At 40.9% G+C, this 25,357-nt stretch overlaps 2 protein-coding genes and 1 long non-coding RNA gene across 13 annotated transcripts in view; 1 reads left to right on the forward strand and 2 right to left on the reverse strand.

Annotated features, from left to right (window-relative positions):
• The window catches only part of MTMR10 (myotubularin related protein 10), a 55,981-nt gene extending 47,662 nt beyond the window's left edge, over positions 1-8,319 (reverse strand). The window contains exons 1-2 of one of the 2 annotated variants that reach the window (XM_045448875.1): positions 7,834-8,319; positions 7,194-7,254 (exon numbers count right to left, since the gene is read on the reverse strand). In XM_045448875.1, coding sequence (XP_045304831.1) covers positions 7,194-7,254; positions 7,834-7,893 — 121 coding nt within the window. In that variant the 5' untranslated portion in view covers positions 7,894-8,319. Of the gene's footprint in view, positions 1-7,193; positions 7,255-7,833 lie in introns of those variants that run through there. The other variant, XM_045448876.1, reaches the window with a different exon arrangement.
• On the forward strand, positions 7,497-9,545 carry LOC123582603. The gene is made up of 2 exons (XR_006704477.1): positions 7,497-7,694; positions 8,443-9,545. It is a non-coding gene; the product is annotated as an uncharacterized LOC123582603 (long non-coding RNA).
• Positions 9,546-18,771: 9,226 nt separating this feature from the next.
• Positions 18,772-25,357, reverse strand: part of TRPM1 (transient receptor potential cation channel subfamily M member 1) — a 137,940-nt gene continuing 131,354 nt past the window's right edge. For all 10 annotated transcript variants that reach the window (XM_045448883.1, XM_045448882.1, XM_045448880.1 and 7 more), the window contains one exon: positions 18,772-20,715. In XM_045448883.1, the coding sequence (XP_045304839.1) occupies positions 19,449-20,715 (1,267 nt within the window). In that variant the 3' untranslated portion in view covers positions 18,772-19,448. The remainder of the gene's footprint in view (positions 20,716-25,357) is intronic.

A 25,357-nucleotide genomic window follows, 5' to 3' on the forward strand; every position in this document is an offset into this window, starting at 1 on the left:
CTCTGTGCTCCCAAGTTGACAGCCTGCAATCAGCTCTGGTGGGAGGGTGTTCACCACCAAGCACTTTCCAGCACACCACTGAAGGGAAGCCACAGGGAGGCCTCATAGAAGACAAAGTAGGAAACTGGCTTCACTGTGGGGTAAGCAGAAGGCACCACAGAAAAAGCTATCTAAATCAGAAGATGATAGGTCAAGAGTTTCTACTACCACCTGGGAAGGAATCAAGAAATCATCAAAAAATTTGCTTTCTTAAGACCCTTCCATGTGTAAAAATAAATAAGAAAGGAAATAAAATTAATAAATCTCCAAAAATGGTATAGCTAAGTTTTTAACTTCTGGAGAACCAAAGAATTTCATATTTTCTTTCATGATACCTTACACATTTAGAAAATCAATCCATTTTTGATGAATAAAATTTAATTTTCTCATACATTTTATCTTGGAAAATAGTTTAAGACAAAACTTTACTGTGTAGAGTGGCTAATTAACCTATAGAATGTATTTAGGCCCAAAGCAGAATTCAATATATGGCTTTACATATGGTGACTGGCTGTCTGGAACTGAGGGGAGGCTCGGCATACGGCACTTTCAGGACTAATACAGGACAGTCATGAGCAAAGTGGGACCAGTTGTTAACCTTAGCTATAGATAAATTCAGGAATTTAAGTGGCCTAAAAATTACTAATGGAGGTTGAAACTATACAGAAGACAAACACATTGTTACTTATATGTAACAACATGTGCAACTCTGATGCCCTCGTGGATACTAAAGAGTCCAATTTTGCAGGTCACACAATACAAAAAAGCATGTAATCAAGCAGCACCTCCAGCAGGTGCCACCCACAATGTGGGCTGAAGGACGGTTAGAAGTGCAGACTCTGGGAAGAAACCAGAAGGAAATCTTGCAGGCAGAAGAGGACTGAGACAGAGAGAACATGTGATAAAATAGTAACAAAGGCCTACACAAACAGGCATTTGGAAGGGAGAAAGGAAGCAGCCTGACTGAAGCAAGTATCAACACTGGGAAACGGTGCAGAGGTCAGCAAGGTGGAGTGTTAGCAAATTATAGAGGTTACAGAATTTGGATTTTTATCCTGGGTAAGCAGGATTTTACCTCTGCAGGTTCACGAAGAGTTTCTGAGCAGGAGCTAAGGTACAAAGAGACTGGTGGTCAGAAGTGAGGAAATGAGTAACAAAATGCTGGCTTATGGTACCGCAGCAGCAGCCTAAGGACAACAGCCCTGAAGGCTCTATAGGTGAGGGACAAACACAATGGTTACACGGTACACTGCACCAAATGGAGTTATAAGTCCTTCGGGGCTTTCAAAAGTAACGTAGGTATGAATTAAAATACTACAGAAAATCAGCCTACAATCATCTCTAAAGCCTATCTACAAAAGGGTATTAAAAAACAACACAAAGGGGCACCTGGGTGGCTCAGCTGGATAAGCATCTGACTCTTGATACCGGCTCAGGTCATGATCTCAGTTTGTGGGACTGAGCTCTAAGTCGGGCTCTGCGCTGGCAGTGTGGAGCCTGCTTGGGATTCTCTCTCTTTCTCTCTCTCTCTACCCCTCCCCAGCTCGTGCTAGCTCATACACATGCTCTCTCTCTCTCTCTCTCTCTCTCGCTCTCTCTCTCAAAATAAACAAACTAAAAAATAAAAATAAAAACAACACAAAACATAAAACACTTGAAAGAGAAAGGGGACCATTAAGGGATTTACAATGCAAGTGAAGACATAAGAACTACAGTGAGGCAGAAAACAAAAGCAGTAGATAAAACAGGTCTAAACAGTGAATGCGTAAAAAAAATATATAAACAAGACATCTACTCAACAAAGGCTATTTTCATTTTCCAGATGGCCCATGGTCGTATGCTTTTCTGATCCGATTACAAAAGACTCAGACAATGAGTGCATTCATTATCGATCTAACAGTTAATCTCAATGCTGAAAAGCCCTGTTGGCATTATAGATGGGAAGGGGAAAGAGCTGAGCAGACACAGCCTTAGCACAGTGGCTGAGGCTTAGCAGGCACTCAAGATGCAGAGCAGAAGTCATTTCCTGACACCCTCCCCCCAAAAATCTCACTTAGGTGACCCTCCTCTGAGCTCTCTTAACCTCTGCTCTCCTGAAGCATTTCCCCCAATAAACAGAAACTGTCTCACGACAGGACCCCAACTTTTTTAGCTTTTTACTCCTCTGCCAAACAGTGTGGAACATGCATCCAATACCTGAACAATTAACTCATTACTCTTAGCCATAGTGTTCCAAGCCTCAAATCTTCCCTCCCACATCACAGATCCTTAAAAAGATCCTGTTGCAGAGTTAGAAGAGACAAAAGGCCATTAAGCCTACTTATTACAAATCTCACAACTTCATGACAAAGCTGCTGGCATTCCATCAGCCTCTGCTTTGGCACAGCTGCGACAGGAAGTCCACTGCCTCCCAAGACGGTCCATTTTCTGGCAGCTGAGTCGCAAAGTTGCTCAAGTTAGGTCAAAATCTGTCACTGTTGTGGAAAGGGCACAGCCAAGGACAGAGCTCTTTTCACCTTACTAGAGAACTTCTAGGTGGACATCCAATCCGCCCTCCCTCCAGTTCCAAAGCATAAATCTACCCTAATGTCACCAGGGAGGTCAGGCAGGCCCTGCTGCGTAGTGGTTAAAGGCTCAGGCTGGGAGTTGGGCTCAGAATTCTGGCTCTGCCCTTGCTAGCTGTGCAATACTGGGCAAGTTACTTATATGTAACAACATGTGCAACTATAGTCTTCTCATCTGTCACATGAAGACAATAAACTGGTGCTTCCTGGATAATAGCTTTTATGAGGAATAACCTGGAAACTATATATTAGTTAAGGATCTTAGCTGAAGTGTCAGAAATGTGCCTGGAGCTAGCTAAGCAAAAAGAATTCTGTGGCTTTTGTGTTAGCTGGACTTCAAGGAAAACGAAGCCGAGGAGCTTTAACACCTTTGGAAGTCTCCCCCAGTGGTGTGACTCTGCCTCTCTCCAACATGTGATTTCACTCTTCGGGGCAGGTTTTCTGAACTACGATCACTGGAAGAATTACCAAAAAGTATCTCTTTGCTTAGTACCAATCTGAAAATACCCAGAGGCAGAACTGTGCCCATTCTTGCAGTCTGGGATGGGTTGTTATCCTTGCTGGGGACACTAGAACCCAAGGCTGTGTGGGGATTTGGAAGACCAATGTGTCAAAAGAGAGAGGGTGAAGTTTTCAGAAGACAGTGAAAAGACTCCCAGGCAGACAAGATTAATGATGATCTCTGTGTAAGTGCTCATTAATTTCACCTCTGATATTATGAAAACCTCATCAAATGCAGATTCCACAAATTAGGTATACTACGAAAACAATTCAGGCAACCAACACAGAATTCCTAACCTTCTTTATTTTGTTAATTTAAAAACTCCTTTAAAAACACAGCTATTGTCACCATCCTTTAACAGAATATATCTACACCAGAAGCTGGAAGGACAAAATCCCAGAACATAGGACAATTCTTTAAATCAATTTAGCTCAGCGGCGCTTGGGTGGCTCAGTGGGTTAAGTGACTAACTCTTGACTGGCTCAGGTCATGATCTCACGGTTGGTGAGTTTGAGTCCAGCTTTGGGTTCTGCAGTGGCAGTGCAGAGCCTGCTTGGGATTCTCTGTCTCCTCTCTCTCTGCCCCTCTCCCACTTGTGTTCTCTCTCTCTCAAAAATAAACTTAAAAAAAAAAATCAATTTAGTTCTATGGAAAAAAGCTGCATTTTCTTAATTTGACCAAGGGCTGGTAAAAACTTCATCCAGGTCTGATGCCAGCCAGACCTTGGAAGACAGTGATATGGGTCACACTCTTCCACCTTGTCCACAGGTCTTGCTGTGATCCAGGCGCACTACTCCCAGCACTTTCCCCATCTAGCACTGAGCTACACTCAGATGCTCAGTGAACTGCCTCACCAGTCCAGCAGCTATCCAAAGATATGAGCATAGTCTGACAGTACTTGGTCTTAACAAATATATGCAGGAACATAGATACACACACATTCATTTAAAAATTCAAACTCTCTCTATTTTCAAAAGGATTGCGGTGATTTTATACATATACAATCATTAAAAGACCAAGATTCCCATAATGCTTGGAAGATGAAGAGAAAGCCTAGACAAAGCCAGCTGCTTTGATAAGGGACTGTATTTCAATTCCAGGCTTAGATAATAATTCTCTTAAGAAGTGTGGCTCTGGGAGACAGCAGAGACACATGACATAAAATAAGTCTTCCTCTGACTGCTGAATCTGAGAGTTGGTCTGTCTGCGGGTGTGCATGTCTATGGTAACCATTCAAGATGGTGTTCTAAGGGGTTCTTTTTTTCTTTTCTAAAGTTTACTCATTTTGAGAGAGAAAGAGTGGCATGTGAGCAGCAGAGGGGCGGAGAGAGAGGGAGAGAGACAGAATCCCAACCAGGCTCCTCATTGTCAGCACAGAGCCCCATGCAGGGCTTGATCTCAGGAACCGTGAGATCATAACCCTAGCTGAATTCAAGAGTCACAGGCAGAACCAACTGAGCCAGCCAGGTGCCCCTGAGGGGTTCTTTCATTTAGTCATTCACTCAATCAACATCTCAATGCACTACAATAGGCAACACAGCCACAAAGTTGAATTAAGTACAACCTCCATCTCAAGGAAGTTCATGAACCAGGCAAACTGAAAATTACTAACATAAAGCATAAAGCACAATCTAAATTAAGTGACCAGTGTCTTCTCTTTTCTTCATTTAACAAAAGATGAAGATCGTTTTAAATTTAGCCTTAAGTTCCAACAGAGCACACAGTAACTGCACACAAACAGCTGATTTTGTGTCTAATTTTCATCTGCTTATAAAAGTTCAAACTTCAGGCATCTAAAGTAGGATATCCTTGAATCCAAGGCACTATGCCCAAGCATAACATGCAATACTGTATCTGAACAATTCCTTCTTGTTCTGTGTGCCTATGTAAAGCCACAGGTGACGTGGCCAAGTTTTCCCTTGGTTGCTGACTGTAATGAAGGCAAGAACTATATTATTAAGCCCTTATAGTAAAAGCCTTAACCTAGCCCATGTCTTTAGATCACCAATGCCTCAGTTACTTTTCAACTGCCTTCCCAGATTTCACAGGTGGAGTAGTAGGATGCAGGCCAAAGAAGGAGCAACAGAGGTTCTAGTGGTGGTCAGACATGTCACTCAAGAGGAAAAGCAAGAAAGAGAGACCACAACAGGGTGGTCAGATAGAAACTGGAAGTGTGTGGGAAGTCCAAGAGGAGAAAGTAAGAACAGAAGGGGCGAGGAAGGCAGGCAAAAGACACACTAATCTAGGATTGGCTAAATGTTTTGTAAGAAATAAGTTAGCTGCAAACAGAACCCAGGGTACCAGAGCCATCACATATGTGTACCCAGAGCCAATGCAAGAAAATGTAACACGAATCAGACTATCCAGATTTAACTGCCCTTTCTGGGACAAGTAAACCACTTACAGACAGGAAATAAGTTTATGTCTTCCCCAGAAAACTGTGACTTTTTAGTAGAGAGGTAAGGTTTTAGCTAATTCTACAGAACCATAATCCTTCAGTGTGAAGTCCTTCAAGCTCATTGATACTTAGTAACACTTTCATAAGCATTATTTTAAATATAAAACTCAATCTTAAAAAAAATCAAGCACTATCATTTGTATGTAAGACGTGTTGTTTATTAGAGTCAAATCATAATGTCGGAAGAGGGACATCAAGGCCGAAGAACAGGGCCTATTCAGACAAAGTAAAGGAAGCCAAAGTTCAATAGCTCACAGGCACTCATTCAAGATGAGTACTGTTTCCCACAGCTGACTTTGAAACGCCTGGAGTGACTAAGGCCAAAACAGAGCATGCACAGGGAGCAAAGGTTACTTATTAATTCTATTGTTAATACTAAGGAAAAGTACAAAGGATTATTTAGTACGCCCTGGTAGGATAAAAAGCATTAACAAAATAAAGGCAAAATATTTATAACTAACTCCCATAATAAAGTTAAAAACAGTTTTTAAGAGTTTGCATCTATAATTTTTAAGAGGTTGACGTTTTTAATGTGTTTGTTCCTACCTAACACTTAAAATTTTAAAGCACAAAATTTAAAGTTTCCATATTTGCTCAATTACTACCCATAAAGTTCCAATCATTTTATTAGATTTAGCATTAAGTAACGAGTAAGATTCTTAAATGCTGATGGTAGCCACACAAATTGGTATGTGATTAGATTTCAGGCTTAAAACAGGCTTCCCTAAGTATCTGGGTACTTCCCTCAATAGTCACATTAAACAACTGACTTTCCTAATTATTGTACCTTGTTATACAATTCAAAATACCAATTAAATATTTTATATGTTTTAAAACTAAGCTCCTATCTACCACAATTCCTACCTCTACCTCTTAGGGTCTTCTAAGGTAAATTTTGCTTTAAACCAGTGCTTCTTCACTGGGAGGAAATTTTGCTCCCACAGGCAAAAAACAAAAAAAACAATAAGTTTTGGCAACGTCTGGAGACGTTTTGGTTGTTGTAACTAGGAGGTGGAGGAGCGGGGGTGCTGCTGGCATCTGGTGGGCAAAGGCCAGGGATGCTGTTATACACACCCTACAATGCACAGGGCAGCCCCTATAACAAAGAATACTCAGGCCCAAAATGTCAACAGTGCCTCTGTTGGGAAACCCCATTCTAAACTGAAACAAGTAAATTTGCAAACACAGCTGACACCTTCAAAAAAACAATTGTCAAGTAAGTAATTCAAAGTTCACTAAGCTTTGTTATTGGTATAGAGATCCAGACATAATAAAAATTGCTTTTCATACCATTAAAATGATGATCTATTAATCATTAATGCATGAAGTTGCAGGCAAGAAGGGCAAAGAGTACTTTCCCTACCTAAGCAATTAATGATTGCTTAAAAAATGACCATTTCAGGAGACAAAGAAAGGAAGAAAGAAGACAGTGATATTCTTGACAGTTTCCTAGGGTGCTTATATTTTCAAAGACAAACATCAAGTTTTTCTGCCCTCCGTCGTTAGATTTTTAACCGGATAAAGTTTAAAATGAAATAGAAGAAACAAGTTAACCACATGGTACTAGTTGGTAGAATAATCCTGGACCAAAACACATTACTAAAGTGTCCGCTGAAACTCTGATGTTTACCTGGCAAAAGGACTGGTTCCAGTTTTTTAATCTTCGGTTCCGAATTAATCTTATCGTCAGTCTGAAATACATTAGCAAAATAAATCAAGATCAAAACTTTTCCTCCCCCGTGAGATACCAAAGCAAATTTTGTTTTCTAAGTGATGACACATGCAACAGACACATATTGCTCCCGCCCCCTTAAAATCTTTCACATGTTCTACCAGATCTTTTCAAGATCTGTTCATTATCGATTGGGGAGCCTGACAAAAATATGAAAACGGCCGATGCCGTTTCCAGGTGTTCACATTTATAACAGGTAACCTCTTCACCAGGTGCCCACAAACGATGCACTCATGCTGGCGGCCACCGCGCGGACAATCGCCAGGCGAAGAGCTAAATAAGTCCGACTCCAAACACTCCCCACACACGGCAAAACTACGGATCACAGGTCTCCGGGCAGAGAAAGGCTGTGGCGAAGTTTTACAAGTTTCCACCGATCCAGTGGGGGCTCCGGAGAAGGTGCGTTTCCCCGCGCCGGGGCTCTGGCAATCGCACGGCTGGGGATAGGGAGACACGGGGAGCCTCCCGGGGGGGTCGGCCCCAGCGGCTCCCCGGAAGCGCCAAGGAGAGGAGCGCTCTCGAGGAGGGGGTTGTTTACCTGGGGCGGCGGCAGGAGGTAGGACCTGAAGGTGGGTCTAGGCGGCTTGAGGGAGAACATGGTGCCGCCGCCTTTTCGCCCCCGCCGGGTCGCAACCCGGGACCCGCCGCGGGCCAGCGGTAGCGCCGACGCCTCCCGACGCCCGCGGGCTCAGAGCTCCCCGTGCGGCCGCCCAGGCCCCGTCTGCGGCCAGCCGGCCCGGGCGGACTGACGGGCGGGGACACGGCGGAGCGCCCGCCCGAGCGGGGAGGAGCCGGGGCAGAGTTGGGTCGACTCGGGCGCCTGGGCCCATCCCCGGAAGGGGCCCGGCGCCCCGCCCCGAGAGACGGTGCGCGCGGGGTCGGCGGCCGGCCGCTCCCGGCCTCTAGGCAGCGCTGGTCCCGGAACGCAAGACTCGCGCCGCCCGCCTGCTGCCGGGACCTTCAGGGAGCGCGCCGGGGGGAGCGAGGCTCGGCAGCCATCTTGAGAGGACAGCTGGGGAGGGCGCTCCTACGGCGGCCCGCAGGGCTCACTGGGGCCCACAGGGACCTACGGCGGCCCGCGGGGGTCATGGCTGTAGCCGGAGGGGCCGGCGACCTTGGCTCAGGGCTGTCTCGTTTCCCGGCACAGCTCCCTTGACGGCGGCTCATTAGACACCCAGCTCGCGCGAGCATTGTGGTTTTAAGTTGTCGGGAGGAGCCCAGGCATGGGGAAAGGGATTCTGGTGCCCCGGACTCAGCCAGTCACACTGTGCGTCCGGCATGTGAAGGAACCGCACTGGAAAAGTGGACCAGTGGTGCCAGCAGCGACCAGGATTAAACGTCTAGCGCAGTCTGGATAAAGCTCCCTTAAAGGTCCTACAGTTTGGGAAGATTGTCTTCCATCATCCCGTCTGTTGTCTTTGCGCAAAGCTTTGAGACTGGGATATCCTACCAAGCTGAGCTGACTGCTGATTTCCATGGGATGTTGAGACCAGCGTGGGCCTAGGGACTGACATGACATTGGCAGGCAACTCAGACTCCTCAACTTAGTTTATTAACTTTGACCCTCCTCATTAAAATTTAATGTGGATAAAAGATATTAAACAAGTTAACGTCCTTTCTTTTCTCACCCATCCTCACAGGTAAAGATACCTAGTGAGCAGATAAATGATCAAAAACCCAGCAAGAGTGAGGCACTAGCAGTGTGGGGCCTTCATTAGGCAAAGGAACAAAAAATCCGCCTGTTAATTTTGCAGTTAACAATTAGCAGATGAATTTAAGCATATCGAGCACAGGGCATTTCCTAACTCGAAACATATTTCCGAACTGAAGCAGCCTTTGGTGGAGGGGGGCTAGTGATGTATCACTTTGGTGAATCTGTTAGTTGAGAGTTGATCCTTCTTTTGCTCTGAAGAGTAAACCCCTAATCCAGCATTTTATAACTAATGTCACAAGGAAGCTCCAGTATGACCATATGAATCATAATCATACTGACAAGTGTTGCTAATTGAAACATTAAAAAAAAATTGAGATTCAAAAGTTTGCTTTTTCTCTGAAAATAATTTATCCTGGATTTAGAACACTACTGATTTTTCCTGTTAGTTTGTTTGGGTAACACATGATTTCATTTGCTCAGGAACCACAATTGTACTTTAAAATGTTAAGTTCTTTGAGTTATTATGGGTGTTAACACTGTGCATACACATTTAAAAATCTTTATGAATAGTCTGATTTTTCTACCATAAATGGATTTAAAAAAAAAAACCAAACTCATGCAATAAAGATCAGATTTGGGGTTACCAGAGGCAAGGGATAGGGGAGGGGAATTGAAGAAAGGTGGTCAAAAGGTGCACACTTCCAGTTACAAGATAAATAAGTACTAAGGATGTAATGTATAGCATGATGCCTATAGTTAATACAACTGTATGATATATAAGAAAGCTGTTAAGACAGTAAATTCTATGAGTTCTCATCACAAGAAAAAAAATTTTTCTTTGCTTTCTCTTTACTGTGTCTGTATGAGATGATGAAATACTCCTAAACTTAATGCAGTAATCACTTCACAATATATGTAAGTCAAACATTATGCTATATGCTTTAAACTCGTAGGTCAGTTATATCTCAAAACCAGAGCAAACTGGTACAGCCATTCTGGAAAACAGTATGGAGGTTCCTCAAAAAGTTGAAAATATCACTGCCCTGTGACCCAGCAATTGTACTATCAGGCATTCATCCAAAAGATACAAGATTACTGATTCAAAGGGGGCACATGCACCCCAATTTTATAGCAGCACTATCAACAATAACCAAATTATGAAAATACGGAATATTACTCAGCCATCAAAAGAATGAAATCTTGCTATTTGCCGTGATGTGGATGGAACTAAAGTGTATTATGCTAAGCGAAATAAATCAGTAAGAGAAAGACAAATATCATATGATTTCACTCATGTGGAATTTAAGAAACAAATGATGAACTTATGGGAAGGAAAGGGAAAACAAAATAAGATAAAAGCAGAGAGGGAGGCAAACCATAAGAGACTCTTAAATATAGAGAACAAACAGGGTTGCTGGAGGGGAGGTGGGTAGAGAAATGAGCTAAATAATTGATGGGTATTAAGGAGAGCACTTGTGATAAGCACCAGGTGTTATATGTAAGTGATGAATCACTAAATTCTGCCCCTGAAACCAATACTATGCCATATGTTAACTAACTTAAATTTAAACAAAATCTTGGAAGGAAAAAAAGGTGGGGGGGAGTGGATTTTTTTTTTCCAATGAATATTCTCCCAAGTAATATGTGACTTTTTCTTTAAAGTTCAGTGACTTACTCTGTGATTTGGGTTTTGCCATATTGGTTTTCTTAGAAACTACAACTCTAATATGTGACCCTACAATAGAAAAATAGAAAAACTTTTGGTTTCCAGATTTTTTTATTGACCTAACCCTAAATTTTATGTCATTTTCAGATACCTAATTATATTGTTCTGCTTGCGCCACCATAATAAAATATTACAGACTGTATGCTGAAACAACAGAATTTTATTTCTCACGGTTCTAGAGGGTGGAAAGTCCAAGATCAAGGCATAGACAAGATAGGTTTCTCCTAAGAGTTCTTTGACTTGTTTGCCAACAGTGGTTGTGTTTTCATATGCCCAAGGTGGAGAAAAGAAAGAAAGAGAGAGAGGATGTGCACTCTGGTGTCTCTTCTTTTAAGGGCACTAATCCTGTTGGATCAGAATTCCACCCTTTATGATCTCATTAAGCTTAATTACTTCCTACAGGCCCTATCTCCAAATGTAGTCACATTTAGGGGTCAGGGCTTCAACATATGAATTTGGGGAGGATACAGTGCAGTCCATAGCACTAGTCTTAAGGCTTCTATTCAGCCGTGACCTCCTTGATACTTTGACTACAACCTTCTTTTGACTCTAATGCCACTCTTTTGTCCTATTTTTATGACTCTGTTTCCATGATTGGTCCTATCATGGGGGATAGTGGTATTCCCTACAGATCATTTCCTTTCCCCTATGAAGAGAGGAAAAAAAAAAAAAAAGAAAGCTAACATTTCTTGAATACCTATTAGGTGCTAGGAATTTTATATATTCAGTTACCAAATTTGTATGAGTGCTACCTTTGTGCTAAAACAAAACAAAATAACTATTCAGGTCACCAAGAAGACAAAGTTCCTACTTTCATGGCATTATGAGTAGAAAGATATATACAAAAATGGATATATAGTATGTTTGGTGGTAATAAGAGCCATAAAACATGGGAAGAGGACGAGAATTCTAGTTTGTGATGGTAGGTGAGGTGTGGTCATGGGCAAGATGACACTTGAGCAGAGAGTGACCAAAGAAGTGAAGGAGTAAGCCAGGTAGAAATCAGGAGGAAGAGCTTGGGGGGACAGAGGGGAGAGCAGCGCAAATGTCCTGAGGTGAGAGGGTGCCTGGTATGTTTGAGGCCAGAGCAGCTGAGGCAGCCCTACTCCACTGGGAGAGGAAAGGCAGAGAAAAAGAACAGGCCAGATCTCTGAAAGCTGAGAAAACCTTTTGCAATATTTTAAGCTAAGAATGACATAATTCTGGCTGACATTTTAAAAATAATCACTCCCATTGCTGTGGGAGTACAGCATGGTAGAAACTGAGAGACTAGTTGGCAACTATTAGAATAGTTCAGATAAAAGAAGGTGATGGTGGTAGCAGTGGAAAAAGGGAAGACATGGTTATGCATAATGTCTACAAAACTCTCCCATTGCCTGGGTACGTGGGCCTTTAAGATGACTATTAAGTGGTTTAAACAATCCGTTTCTTGAGGGGAGATTCTGGGGGAAATGATAGCGGCATTATTGCTTGGTCTCCACATAAAAAAAGACAAAGAAACTCTAAAACAAAAACAAACCCATGGATGACATCTACAACCAATCTAAATGAAACAATATTCTCATGATCTCCAGTATGCAGGTAAGTGAGAACAAAGCAATAGCAGTCACAAGATCTTTATGGTATCAGCAAAGGGAATCAGTGAGGCATCTGGAGAATTCCAAAATAGCTAAAAGGTATTCACTGGAAGGCCCAGCCAGTCAAGTTGAGAATGAAGGGGTGTTTGTTCTCTCCAACATCATGAGAGTGCAGGGGTCTCATGGTAAGGTCTGAAGAGATTGGAACAATATAGCTGTAGGAACTCTTGAAACTGACCTACCAGCACTTCCTTAGGGAAGGACCCACACTGAGGACAAACTGCTGGGCATGGAAACAAAAGTGAACCAGATAGAGACAAAGAGAAGAGAAGGTCTGAAAAAAATGGAGGACCAGAAAGTCTCCAAAAGTAAGCTGACTTTAAAAATTTTAACACCACACTGTGAAAACAGAAAAGATTCTCTGTGAAGCAAGACAAGCTATCCTGGAAACTGCTTTGTTCAAAAAGTTCAAGAAAACCCATTTCACGTAAAAATAAGCAATAGGAAAGTAAGGAAGTCAAATCCTATAGAAGACTACTGTAGTGAAAAAGAGAATAAGAACAGAATAGCACTTCTATACACAATAAAAGCAGACCAGAAAGATATACCCACTGGAAAGATCAACTTTTAAGCACCCCCCTTAAAAGATGCTAAGAAAATGATATGAGACATGAACGAACCATATAAATTGGAGTTAGAAACAATCAAAATGAAATGAACAAACTCAGAATGAATTAGAAATAAAAAACTTACTTTGGAAATGAAGACTAAACTAAAATACACTCAAGAGTTAGTAAGTACAAACTGAGAACAAACTGAGGGTTGGTGGGAGGTGGGAGGGAGGGGAGGGTGGGTGATGGGTATTGAGGAGGGCACCTTTTGGGATGAGCACTGGGTGTTGTATGGAAACCAATTTGACAATACATTTCATATATTGAAAAAAAATTAAAAAAATAAAGAGTAAGTACATTTGATTACAGTAAGTACATTAAGAGAGTAAGTACAAAGGAGTAAGTACATTAAGAGAAGTGGAAGATGAAATGGAGGAACATTTTATTTTATTTTTTAAGTGTTTATTTTGAGAGAAAGAGACAATGATAGCATGTATGCATGTGAGCAGGGGAGGGGCAGAGAGAGTGGGAGAGAGGGAATCCCAAGCAGGCTCTGCACTGTCAGCACAGAGCCCCATGTGGTGGCCTGATCTCATGAACTGTGAGATCATGACCTGAGCCAAAATCAAGAGTTGGACGCTTAACCGACTGAGCCACCCAGGCGCCCCAGGAGGAAGATTTTAAAAATCAATGAAGATGGAATTTAAAAAGATCAGAGATAAGGTGGCAAACATTGAAGATAAGCAAAGGAGATCCAGCATACAGGTAATAGGAGTACCTGGGGGGGTTGGGGGAAAGGAGTCAGGGATTAGGAAACAGAACAAATACTACAAACTAGGCTTTAAGAAAACCTCCTTGAAATTAAAAAAAATATATGTATTTGAAACTATGCACTGAGAGAACACACTGCACCTGAGAAAACTGACTTAGAATTATCAAAACTAAGACACGTTCTTGTAAAACTAGTGGACTTTAAAGGAAAAACAATGCAAATTTCCTTGGGTGTCTGGACAAAAAGAGCAAGTGATTTTTAAATGAAAAAGAATTAGATAATCCTTAGACTTCTTGGCAGCAATGCTTTATTCCAGAAGAAAATGGAGCAACGTATTTAATGTACTCAAGGAAAGAAAATGTGAGAATATGATAATTGCAAGGGATTGAAACACATAGACATGTTAAAATCCATGAGGTAATGATGTGGTTATACACACACACACACACACACACACACACATATATATATATATATATATATATATATGTATATACACATATTTCAATCTACTGGTCACCATTAGAGGATGATAGGGAATCAATTCAATATCCTAATAACTGACATATAAATGGGAAAAATTAATCATTGTCCTTGCTGTATGGTATGGACCATACTACCGTGAGACCAAATAGCAGGTGAAAGGAATCATTTCTTCATGAAGTATTCTAACTAATAAAAGAAAAAGATATAGGGTAGATTATTATGATTTTCAGCTTGCTATGAATTAGGGATCTAGGCAGCATCAACAGCCACAGACATCTCCAAAAGAGAGGCAAATAGACTTACGTGCTTCATGAGGAAGGAAGCGACACCGCCCAAATAGCCTTGCTAAAAGAATTGAACCTGAACCTGAGTAAGCCTCTGAATTCTGCCAACTTGCAGAAGCAATGAAACGTGTCAAACTGCATATGAATATTCAACCAGTAAAATTCAGATTGCAGGAAACTTTGCAAGACAAATGGCCCATGTTCTTCAACAGGTAGATTGTAAAGAAGAGAAAGGGATGGGGGAGATTTGGCAAGTGAAAAAAAAAAAAAAGAGAGCAAGACTCAACTATAGCGCTAAAGGACATTCAGGTGATGAAGCTATAATGAAATGCAAGTGTGGTGATTTTAAAGCATGCCTACAAAATTTTAAACACTCCTCCCATTTGGGAGCCCTCCCTTTGAATCTGGACTGGCCTTAGTGACTCACCTGTAACCAAAAAAAAAAAAAAAAAAAGGCAATGGAAGTGACTCTGCATGACTTCTGAGGCTAGGTTATAAAAAACAATGACATTTCCTCCTTGCTCATGGGGACACTCACTTTGGGAGCCCTGAACTACTTTGTAAGAAACATGATTTTTATGAGGCTGCCATGCTGTGAGAAAGCCCAGGCCACATGGAGAGGCCATACATAGGTCCTCTGGTGGACAGTTCAAGCTGAGCTTCAGATCCCAGCTGACAAACAGGATCCACCCCCAGACACATGAGGGAGGATGCTTCTAGATGACGTCAGCCTTAAGAGGTTGAATCACCTCCAGGCACTGAGTCTTCCCAGCTCAAACACTGTGAAATAGAAACCGGAATGCTGTAGCCCGTTTGCACTAGTTTGCAGAGCCAATTGTTAGTATCTTTTCCCAACTCCACATTCAGTGATGTCACATGGGTAGCTTGAAGTTAGTCATGGTAGGAATATTTGCCCCACAGAAGGAGCAAATTCTACAAATCGGGGCATTCATCTATGCCTTATCTGAATTCCTGACCTACAACATCTGTGAGCATAACAAAACAGGTGTTTTAAGCCACCTAGTTTCAGAATCATCTTTTGTTTGTTTGTTTGTTTGTTTTTTTACAAGGAAGAGGCTACTGTAAATAGAGAGTAGTCACTTTTGTGGGGAAGAAGGTGGTTGAGATTGCAACTTGTGAAACTTTGGAGCAGCTGGAAATTCTATTAATATGGGTGTGATTATAAAAATGCTCATCTTGGGGCGCCTAGGTGGCTCAGTTGGTTGAGCATCCGACTTCGGCTCAGGTCCTGATCTTGCAGCTCATGAGTTCAAGACCTGCGTCGGGCTCTGTGTTGGCAGCTTGGAGCCTGGATCCTGCTTCAGATTCTGTGTTTCCCTCTCTCTCTCTCTGCCCCACCCCGCTCACACTCTGTCTCTCTCAAAAATAAATAAACATTAAAAAATTAAAAAAATAAAGATGCTCATTTAAAATAATTAAGTCATATATTTGTTATGTGTGATTTCCTGTGTCTTTTATTTTATAATAAAAATTTCTATAAAATAGTCCTTTTTATGTTGGAGATAGTAGGGTGATGACTTCATTTGTCTTTATTTCCAATATATATTCAGCAAAATGCATTTTTCTAGCTCTCTCTGTGTGTGTGTAAGCTCTATGCCCGACATGGGGCTTGAATTCATGATCCTGGGGTCAAGAGTTACATGCTCTATTGACTAAGCCAGCCAGGCAACCCTAAAATGCATTTTTGATATGGAATAACTCTAAGACAATGCTAAGAGTTAAATTTAAAAATTTTGAAATCTAAATTGTGTAAACCTATAGGAGCTTCCTGGTAATAAATATATATATTCAGAAAATAAGCAATTGTACAGTCTCAAAGGAGAGAACCCCTTATATGAGTTCAATTCTTTACTCCTCTTGATCAAAGTAAAAAATGAGCTTACTTTAAGCTTATACAAATATAACTTTTATGAGTGTGCCAGAATTTACAGGATATAGAAATAAAGCCTCCTTAGTACGTTTCTTACTGTGTTTTACATAGAGCAGAAATACACTCCTAATTTATTTACTAAGACAGTTTTATACTAAATGTTTTGAACATACACATGTTCCTATTTTAATTGCCTTAGATATTGCTAGATTTTTTATTAAATATAATTTATTGTCAAATTGGTTTCCATACAACACCCAGTGCTCATCCCAACAGATGCCGTCCTCAATGCCCATCACCCACAGATATTGCTAGATTTGATCAGATTGGAAATTAGTTCCTAACATCCAGTTCCCTGTATTTAGCAAAATTAGAATGACTGTGTAATAATAAAGTGCCCTACATAAGGGGCCCTCAATATTTGAGCTGTACTGAGTTGGTAGAACATGTAAATAGCAATATGGTTTGATTTCAGGTGTTTGAGAAAGGTGCCTGACACAGGTAGTGAGATTTCACCATTAAAATGTACTTCCTTGGGGGCGCCTCGATGGCTCAGTCGATTAAGCAACCGAGTTCAGCTTGGGTCACGATCTCACGGTTCGTGGGTTTGAGCCCTACATCGGGCTCTGTGCTGACAGCTCAGAGCCTGGAGCCTTCTTCCGATTCTGCACCTCCCCTGCTCATGCTCTGTCCTTCTCTGTCTCTCAAAAAATAAATAAATGTTAATAATAAAAAAAGAAGAATGTACTTCCATGTGTCTGTAAGACAAATATTTAAAGACAAATATCACATCCCTTTCAGCCAACACCTCTACAGGAGTCAGAGTCACAAATATCATGAGATTTATGGGCCTGGATTTGGCCCCATACCTGAGGCAAGGTAGGAGAGACCTCAGAAAGGCAGGGGTGGGGGATTTGTAACGAATGGAGAGGTGGAGAATTCCAAACATAAGCTTTGCCTTCTTCAGACCCACTCTGTTGAGCTGTCATAGGTTCTCCAGCTTACTGTGAGAAGACTTTTTTTTTTCTAGAATGTGGCAAAGGGCTGAAAGTTTTCTTGGCATAGACACACACACACACACACACACACACACACACACACACGGTTAAGGAATGAAGTAAATTGTAATGGGTTAAGCACTGGGTTAAGTAACACATGCAGTAGGATGGATTAAATAGTCTTGATGTAGCAGTGGCTTTATTTATTAAATAATTGTTATCATTTCTTAGATTTCAAAGCCCCATCACCCATGCAATGGTATACCAGTACTTTTTGACAAATTCAGCCCAGTTCAGGGATTCTGATCTGATGATTACAATTTCAGTCTCATTTAGGTGTTAATTATCTCTGATCCCTACCTTTGCGTAACTACAGTGAATCTCTCTCTCTCTTTCTCTCTTCCCTTGCTGGTTTATGACCATGTGACAGTCTGAGTCTCATATGAGAATGGATATAGTGGTAATTTTGTGATTATCCCCATTTCTGTCTGATCCGCCTACTCCCATGAGGCACTTCACTAAAGTAACAGTAGGCATGTAACTCCAGGCATGAGGCTGGCCTGATATGTGTGCTCCAGAGACTCCCTGAGACCTCCCAAGAGATGCTGTTGCAAGATGGTGACGGCCCAGGATCCAACTCTTAACTTCTGTGAATGTTACTGGCCTCTGCACTAGCCAGAGAAGATCCTTTTCTGTTTCTCTCTGCCCCTGTTTGTTTAATCAAGAGTGGTGGTGATAGACAATAGCCAAAATATGGAAAGAGCCCAAATGTCCATTGATGGATGAGTGGATAAAGAAAATGTGGTATATATATATATATACAATGGAGTATTACTCAGCAATCAAAAAGAATGAAATCTTGCCATTTGCAACTACATGGATGGAACTGGAGTGCATTATGCTAAGTGAAATTAGTCGGTCAGAGAAAGACAAAAATCATACGACTTCACTCATATGAGGACTTTAAGAGATAAAACCGTTGAACATAAGGGAAGGGAAACAAAAATAATATAAAAACAGGGAGGGGGACAAAACAAAGGAGACTCATAAATATGGAGAACAAACTGAGGGTTGCTGGAGGGGTTGTGGGAGGGGGGATGGGCTAAATGTGTAAGGGGCATTAAGGAATCTACTGAAATCATTGCTTCACTAGATACTAACTAATTGGCATGTAAATTTTAAAAAATAAAAAATAAAGTTAAATCAAAAATAAAATAAAATAAAATAAAATAAAATAAAATAAAATAAAAAAAAAAAAAAAAAGAAAAGTGGTGGTGATAGGGTAGCCTTGAGGGTTCCTAGAGAGTGGCCCCTGACCTGACACCATGGGGAGCACAGGAGTATGGTAGGTCTTTGAACTTAACAAGTTGAAGCACAACACCTTATATTCTCAGCCATGAATGGTCTCTGTGGTTCTCAACAATTCCCACCTTGATAATGTATCTTTTAGATTTTAGACATAGCTTTGCACAAACCATTGAATAGACAGAGGTACAGTTTATTTGTTTTTGCTCTCAAGGACTCCATGACAACAGGAAAATGCACATTGGATACTTTATTTTTACACATTAACAAAACTCTTGGTCACCCTAAACTATTACAATGTGGTATTTGATATAATTGTGTACTTTTTGTCTTCACTGTGTTATTGTAAAACATAAAACGTTAATACAGAAAACAAAAACCCATAAAAAAATGATGCTAATGACTCATTTCCAGTTCTTGTACCTCACAATTTTTTCTTCTCTCCCACTCCTTTTTTTCTTTTTTCATATTTGCTTTCTCGTTTCATTTTTCTTTCTTACCTAGTGGCTCACTGCTTTAGTCACCTATTGGTGGCACCCAAAGGCATTTCTTAGGCTACTTAGTGACCCTCAGAAATAAAAGAGATTGGAGAAACTTTTACTGATTAAGCCATTTATCTTGACTGGAATATTGTCACTTTCATCTGATGCTACTCCAACTAAAAACAACTTAAGTTTACTAACATATGCTAGCAAAATAATACTTTACGTTTACTGAATTAAATTTTAAATCTTAAGTCCAAACTGCCAAACATTTATGATGAAAACGTTTTCAGAAATTGATAATGTTAGATGACCAAGGTGGTATTCATCAGTGGTTTTGATTTAAAAATCAAAGAGACAAAACATGTTAGCATTGAGTTTCTGTGGAAGTTTTCTCTTGGTTAGCCTTCTGCTCTTCTGTTGTAATTCCAGACACAACCACTAAGTTACTTACACTGCTGGCGTGTCCAGATGTGTCTAGTGTGCCCTGAATGGCTTTAGCTTTCCTAGGATGGCCATGTAAACTTTTTGACCTTAAGGATGGAAATCCCATAGTTTGGTCTGGCTTCACAGACAGTAAATTTTCCTTTTCAGTTCTGTCAGTTACAGTTAGAGATAAATGAGAGATTTGAGGGACTATTTCAGAAACACAGTTTTCATCTTCAGTGTCTGTAAGTTGCTCTTTATGCTCGGCTTGCATTGCAGCTTCTGACACAATGTAAGGGATATCTGTACTTCGAGAACGTGTGATCTTTTGAACTTGATATTTCCATTCTGTCGTCCAGTGTTGAACTGTAGAGGGTCCTGCTGGGTCCATGATTGAACTGTATTCTGTACTCCTGTTGTTAACCCCACTGACCAGTTTTCGTCCACGGGAATATACAAAGCTTCTGGACTTCATTGTTTTATAAGCACTGAACGTTTCATCAGGGCGATAGCGTGTCAATTTTGCTTCTTGTAGGGGATAGGAAATTGTGCCCTCTATCTGTGTTGTCTCCACTGTTAGCTGACGGTTCTGAAAATCTGATTTGTTCTGTCCATGCATAACATCTGTTTGATTTACACTTAGGGGAATGGTTTCTTCCCTTTTAGAGTCTGCCTGCTTTCCATCATCTTCGACTGAGATCCCAATATCTGGACCTAATTTCAGCTCTGAAGAGTTCTTTATGTTGTCTACTGCAAGTTGACTGCAGTCAGGTGTTGCTGGTGGGCTTGTGCTGGATAAAAGGTGAAGGCTATCTTGACGCTCTGGTACTAGATGCATTTTTGACTCCTTGTCTTCCTTCATCCGGAAGGAGCAGGCTTTCCTCCTGAATCCTGTCCCTGGTGGCATTGAGAGATCCTCGTACAGCAACTCCTCTCCGTTAAAATGATATCTATACATGCTATAACCATCGGCGCTATTGATACTGCTTTGTCTTAGAAGGTAAGTTGCATCACATTCAGAAGAAGCTCGGGACCGCGTCTGGATCAGGTCAGACTTGTCAATTCCTGCGAGATTTTCAAGAGCATTCACCATCCTGTTCGACAGTTCTTCCAGTTGAGAAAGGCGAAGGTCCACAGTCTGTAGGGAAGTTTTCATAAAATTTTCTCTTTCGTTGATTTCTTCCAATCTCATTGACATATTTTCAACTCTGGTGAACATAAAGGAACATAAAAGTTAAGCTGAGATTAACTAAAAATTAAAAAGAAAAATACAATGTGATTAGTGTCGTATGATTTTCCAGGCTTTTAAGAATCATGGAGCTCCCTGGGCATATTTTCAAACTTCATACTGCTTCATACTTCAAACTACTAAAAATGACTGTGAGCTCATATATGGATCTTGAGAAACTTAACAGAAGACCATGGGGGAAAGAATGGGGGGAAAAAAAGTTACACAGAGGGAGGGAGGTAAACCATACGAGACTCTTAAATACAGAGAACAAACTGAGGGTTGATGTGGGTGGGGGAGAGGGGCAAATGGGTGATGGGCATTGAGAAGGGCACTTGCTGAGAGAGCGCTGGGTGTTATATGGAAGCCAATTTGACAATAAATTATATTAAAAAGAATAAAAATAAAAATGACTGTGAGAGCCTCAGAAAGTAATAGAAATACAGTTAACACATAGTGTATATACTACTTAGCATTCATGGTTGTGTCTTCATTAGTAAGTGCTTACTGAGGTACTATTCTAGGCTGGTTTAATCCTCACAACAGCCTGGAGATAGGCACTATTATCAGCATCCCCATTGTACAAATGAGGAAATCGAGTCATAGTGTAAATAATTTGTCCAAGGTGAGCTGTGGAGCTGCACACGGTGTATCTCTAGCATCTGCTTCAGCTTTGGTCTCTTAGTGGGCATATCACATTGCCTCCGAGAATAAAAGAAGATACTAGCACTTAGGTTTTTGAGGTTTGATTATAGCTGTCAGCAATTAATGGTTATGTTGACAAAATTAATTGAAATCCTTATTTGAAGTTCAGGGGATTCAGAAGATGAATTGTTCATAATTAGGTACAGATTATCAGATAGTTTATTCAAGGGACAAGAGGTCATTTAATTATCTGAAGAATACCACTAACTTTAAATTGCTTATTATATTTAACAGTTAGTGTTCCCTTAATGGGTTTTTTAAAAAAGATTGTGGTAGATTACAAATACCTGCTGCCAGATTTTTAACTCGTAGAAGATCAGGCAACAACTTATGAAATCATAAAACCTGCTGGTATAGACTATGTTTTATATTTCAAGAATATGTACAGCATGGGGGTGCCTGGGTGGCTCAGTCAGTTAAGTGTTTGACTTTTGATTTCGCTCAGGTCATGATCTGACAGTTCGTGAGTTCGAGCCCCACATTAGGCTCTGTGCTGACAGGTTGGAGCCTGCTTAAGATTCTCTCTCCCTCTCTGTCTGCCCCTCCCCCACTTGTGTGCTTGCTCTCTCTCTCTCTCTTAAAATAAAAACTTAAAAAAATAATATGTACAGTATGAATTTTTTCAACTGGTTCATGAAATTAATTCTAAGGGCAGTGGGTCATGCCCAGGACCTAGCACTGTCTTCTAAAAGTTGAATTTGCCCCCAGGACATGGTGAGGGTGGGCAGTAGGGATTGTGGCTCCCAGTTGGAAGCCTCTGGGCCCTCTGAACCAGCAATATGGTGATCTGTTCCAGCAAGTTCATCCCTGGGTGGAGATCAACACTTTGGTCTGATTCTGTCATGCTTTGGATTTTTCCCACCCTCTGATCTTTTCTTAGAAACACACAGGCAGTCTCCAGGGTCACTGAGTTTGCACCGAGTCTGTTTCTAGCAGGTCCTTGCTACCTTCTGTACATATCCTCATAAATCCTCTCACTGTTCTCCTTACTTTGCTCTTACCCACTTGCTGAGTGCCTGCTGCTCTTCTCTGCACTGAGTTTCTGCTCTCTGACTACATCTCCTGTGCTTTCCTCACTCCCAGCTACCTCTGCAGTTACCCTCCCTACATTCTGCCAGAACTGCTTTTGTTAACGCTGTACTTCCGTTGGCCACTTTGACAGCTGCGCTCTGATGTGTGGGAGGGTCCTTGGCTATTCTGGACTTCTTTTGGTGGGGAAAAGACTATTTATATGTCCCCTAGGAAACCACATCATTTGAGCAGGAAGGGTCTGGCTTCCTGGAAATTTGCCACTAGGAGGACCAAATTCACTGTGTGTGAGAAGTCCTGACTCTCGTACCACAGACACTGCAGGTTCTAAAGGTTCTCACTCCTCTTGCATTTTGGCCACTGACAGAACTTTTGCTATTTACGTTACTTCAAGTAAGACTTGGTTTTCTCTGTTAAATGTATGTCTCCTTGCTCACTTCAAATCTGTTACCATTGATGAATGCTTTTGTGTTAAAATCCACAATCTCCTCTGTAAAGTCAAACTTGAGATCCTTTAACAAATACTACATTAAGAGCTAATACAGCTGCGCAAACTTTGAAAAATACGCACTGGCAAAATATAGACACGTATCTTTCCTCTCAAATCTTTTTAATTCTCTGCCTATGTTTTGCTTGTATTACCTAATTCAGATAACACCATTGCCAGCCACTCATACATAAAAGGGAAACTTGCTGTTTGAGACAACATGGATGGACCTAGAGGGTGTTATGCTAAATGAAGTAAGTCGGACGGAGAAAGATAAATATCATATGATTTCACTTATATATAGAATCTAAAAACAAAACATGTGAACAAACAATAAAGCAGAAACAGACCCCTACATAGAGAGAACAAACTGTGGTGTTACCAGAGGGGAGGAGGAAGGAGGATGGGCAAAATGGGTGAAGGACAGGAGGAGGTAAAGAGTGAATAAGTCAAGGAGATGAAAGGTACCGCATAGGAATATAGTCAGTGGTAGTATACTAGTGTTGTGTAATGACAGATGGTAACTACACTGTGGTGAGCTACAGAGTTGTCAAATCACCGTTGTGCACCTACCACTAATGTAACATTGTGTGTCAACTACACTTCAACAAAAAAATATAAAGGAGGCCTCTGAGTATTTAGTCTCCCTTACAGTAACTCTGTGTTCCTACTTCTCTAACCCCTTGCCCCCTGTACTGAATAAATTACCAAGCTCTGGGGTAGGACTCCCCTGTAGGTGTCTTTAAATATCCTGGCATCCCTACTGCCATTCCCTTAGTTCAAACTGTGGAAGAAACAACGTTTCACGATGTGGCTCCGATTAAGGAAAAATTAACAGATACTTATTTCAGGCTTGTAAACAACTGCAGGGTTTTGGAGACAACAGTTTAAACAGCTATCCCACATCAAGGGGCAGCTATACCAAATCAAGGTGTGCTGTATTGAGTTTTTATAGTATGTCTGAAAAGGAGAAAGAAAAGAAATGAGTTTAAGTTCACTTGTATCTGAAATGATAAACAAAAAGGGCGGATAATAAACTATCTCCTGTGTTAGCTATACTTTGTGACTTCCCACAGTTACTTAAGACTTTTCCAGACCTTAGCATCCCTATAAAGAGTGATTTCCATTTCAGATGGGGAAAGACAGGCTAGCTAGGAAACACTTTGATAAGAGTCCCATATCTGTTGACACGCTGAGTAGCAGAAAAACAAACGAGAGAAGTCTGTCATTTCTGATAGAGCTCGTAGCAAGATATGAACTTTCTTACTGTCTTAAGTCTTAATTTTGCTTTCCTTTCTGCGCAGAGCGAAATATTTTTCAGCACAGCACAGAATACAAAGGTATTCTGAGGCTAAGTGATTTGCTTTTTTTTTTTTAATTTATTTTTTTAATTTACATCCAAGTTAGTTAGCATATAGTGCAATAATGATTTCAGGAGTAGATTCCTTAATGCCCCTTACCCATTTAGCCCATCTCCCCTCCCACAACCCCTCCAGTAACCCTGTTTGTTCTCCATATTTCAGAGTCTCTTATGTTTTGTCCCCTTCCCTGTTTTTACATTTTTGCTTCCCTTAATGTTCATCTGTTTTGTATCTTAAAGTCCTCATATGAGTGAAGTCATATGATATTTGTATTTCTCTGATCTTTTTTTTTTTTTAAGTTTATTTATTTTGAGAGAGACAGAGACAGTGTGAATGGGGGAGAGGTAGAGGAGGAGCGAGCGAGTGAGCGAGTGAGAGAGAGAGAGAGAGAGAGAGAGACTCCTAAACAGGCTTGGTGCTTCCAATGCAGAGCCCGATGTGGGGCTCGAACTTAATGAAACTCCAAGATCTTGACCTGACATGAAACCAAACCATTTAAGCCACCCAGGCACCCATGATTTGCTCTTAAAGACATATTTCTCACCTGACATATTTCTAATTTCATATCTAAAAATTTTTTTCTTTTAGAAATTTTCAGGCAATAAACTATTTTTTTCTTCTGGTATTCAGTTGTATGAATCACCCGTTGTGTGACTTTAGGATGTAAAATGTGTTGATTTGATACATTTACATATGACAACGTGATTGCCACTGTAGTGTTATCTGACACCTTTCTAATGTCACATAATTATCATTTATTTTTTGTGGTGGGAACAATCAAGATCTAGTTGTTTTTGCAATGCTTAAATTTATAATACAGTATCGTTGACTATAACCACTGTGTGGTACTTTAGATCTCCGGGACTTACTGGTTACAAGTTTGTGCCCTTAAACAACACGTCCTCAATTCCCGTGGTAACCCCTGGTAGCCACTTTTCTACTTTCTGTTTTTATGAGTTTGGCTTTTTCAGATCCCACATATATGCAATCATACAGAATTTCTCTTTCTCTGTCTGACTTATTGCACTTAGGCATAATGC

Source organism: Leopardus geoffroyi, chromosome B3 (genome assembly GCF_018350155.1).
Source record: "Leopardus geoffroyi isolate Oge1 chromosome B3, O.geoffroyi_Oge1_pat1.0, whole genome shotgun sequence".
Classification (NCBI taxonomy): Eukaryota; Metazoa; Chordata; class Mammalia; order Carnivora; family Felidae; genus Leopardus; species Leopardus geoffroyi.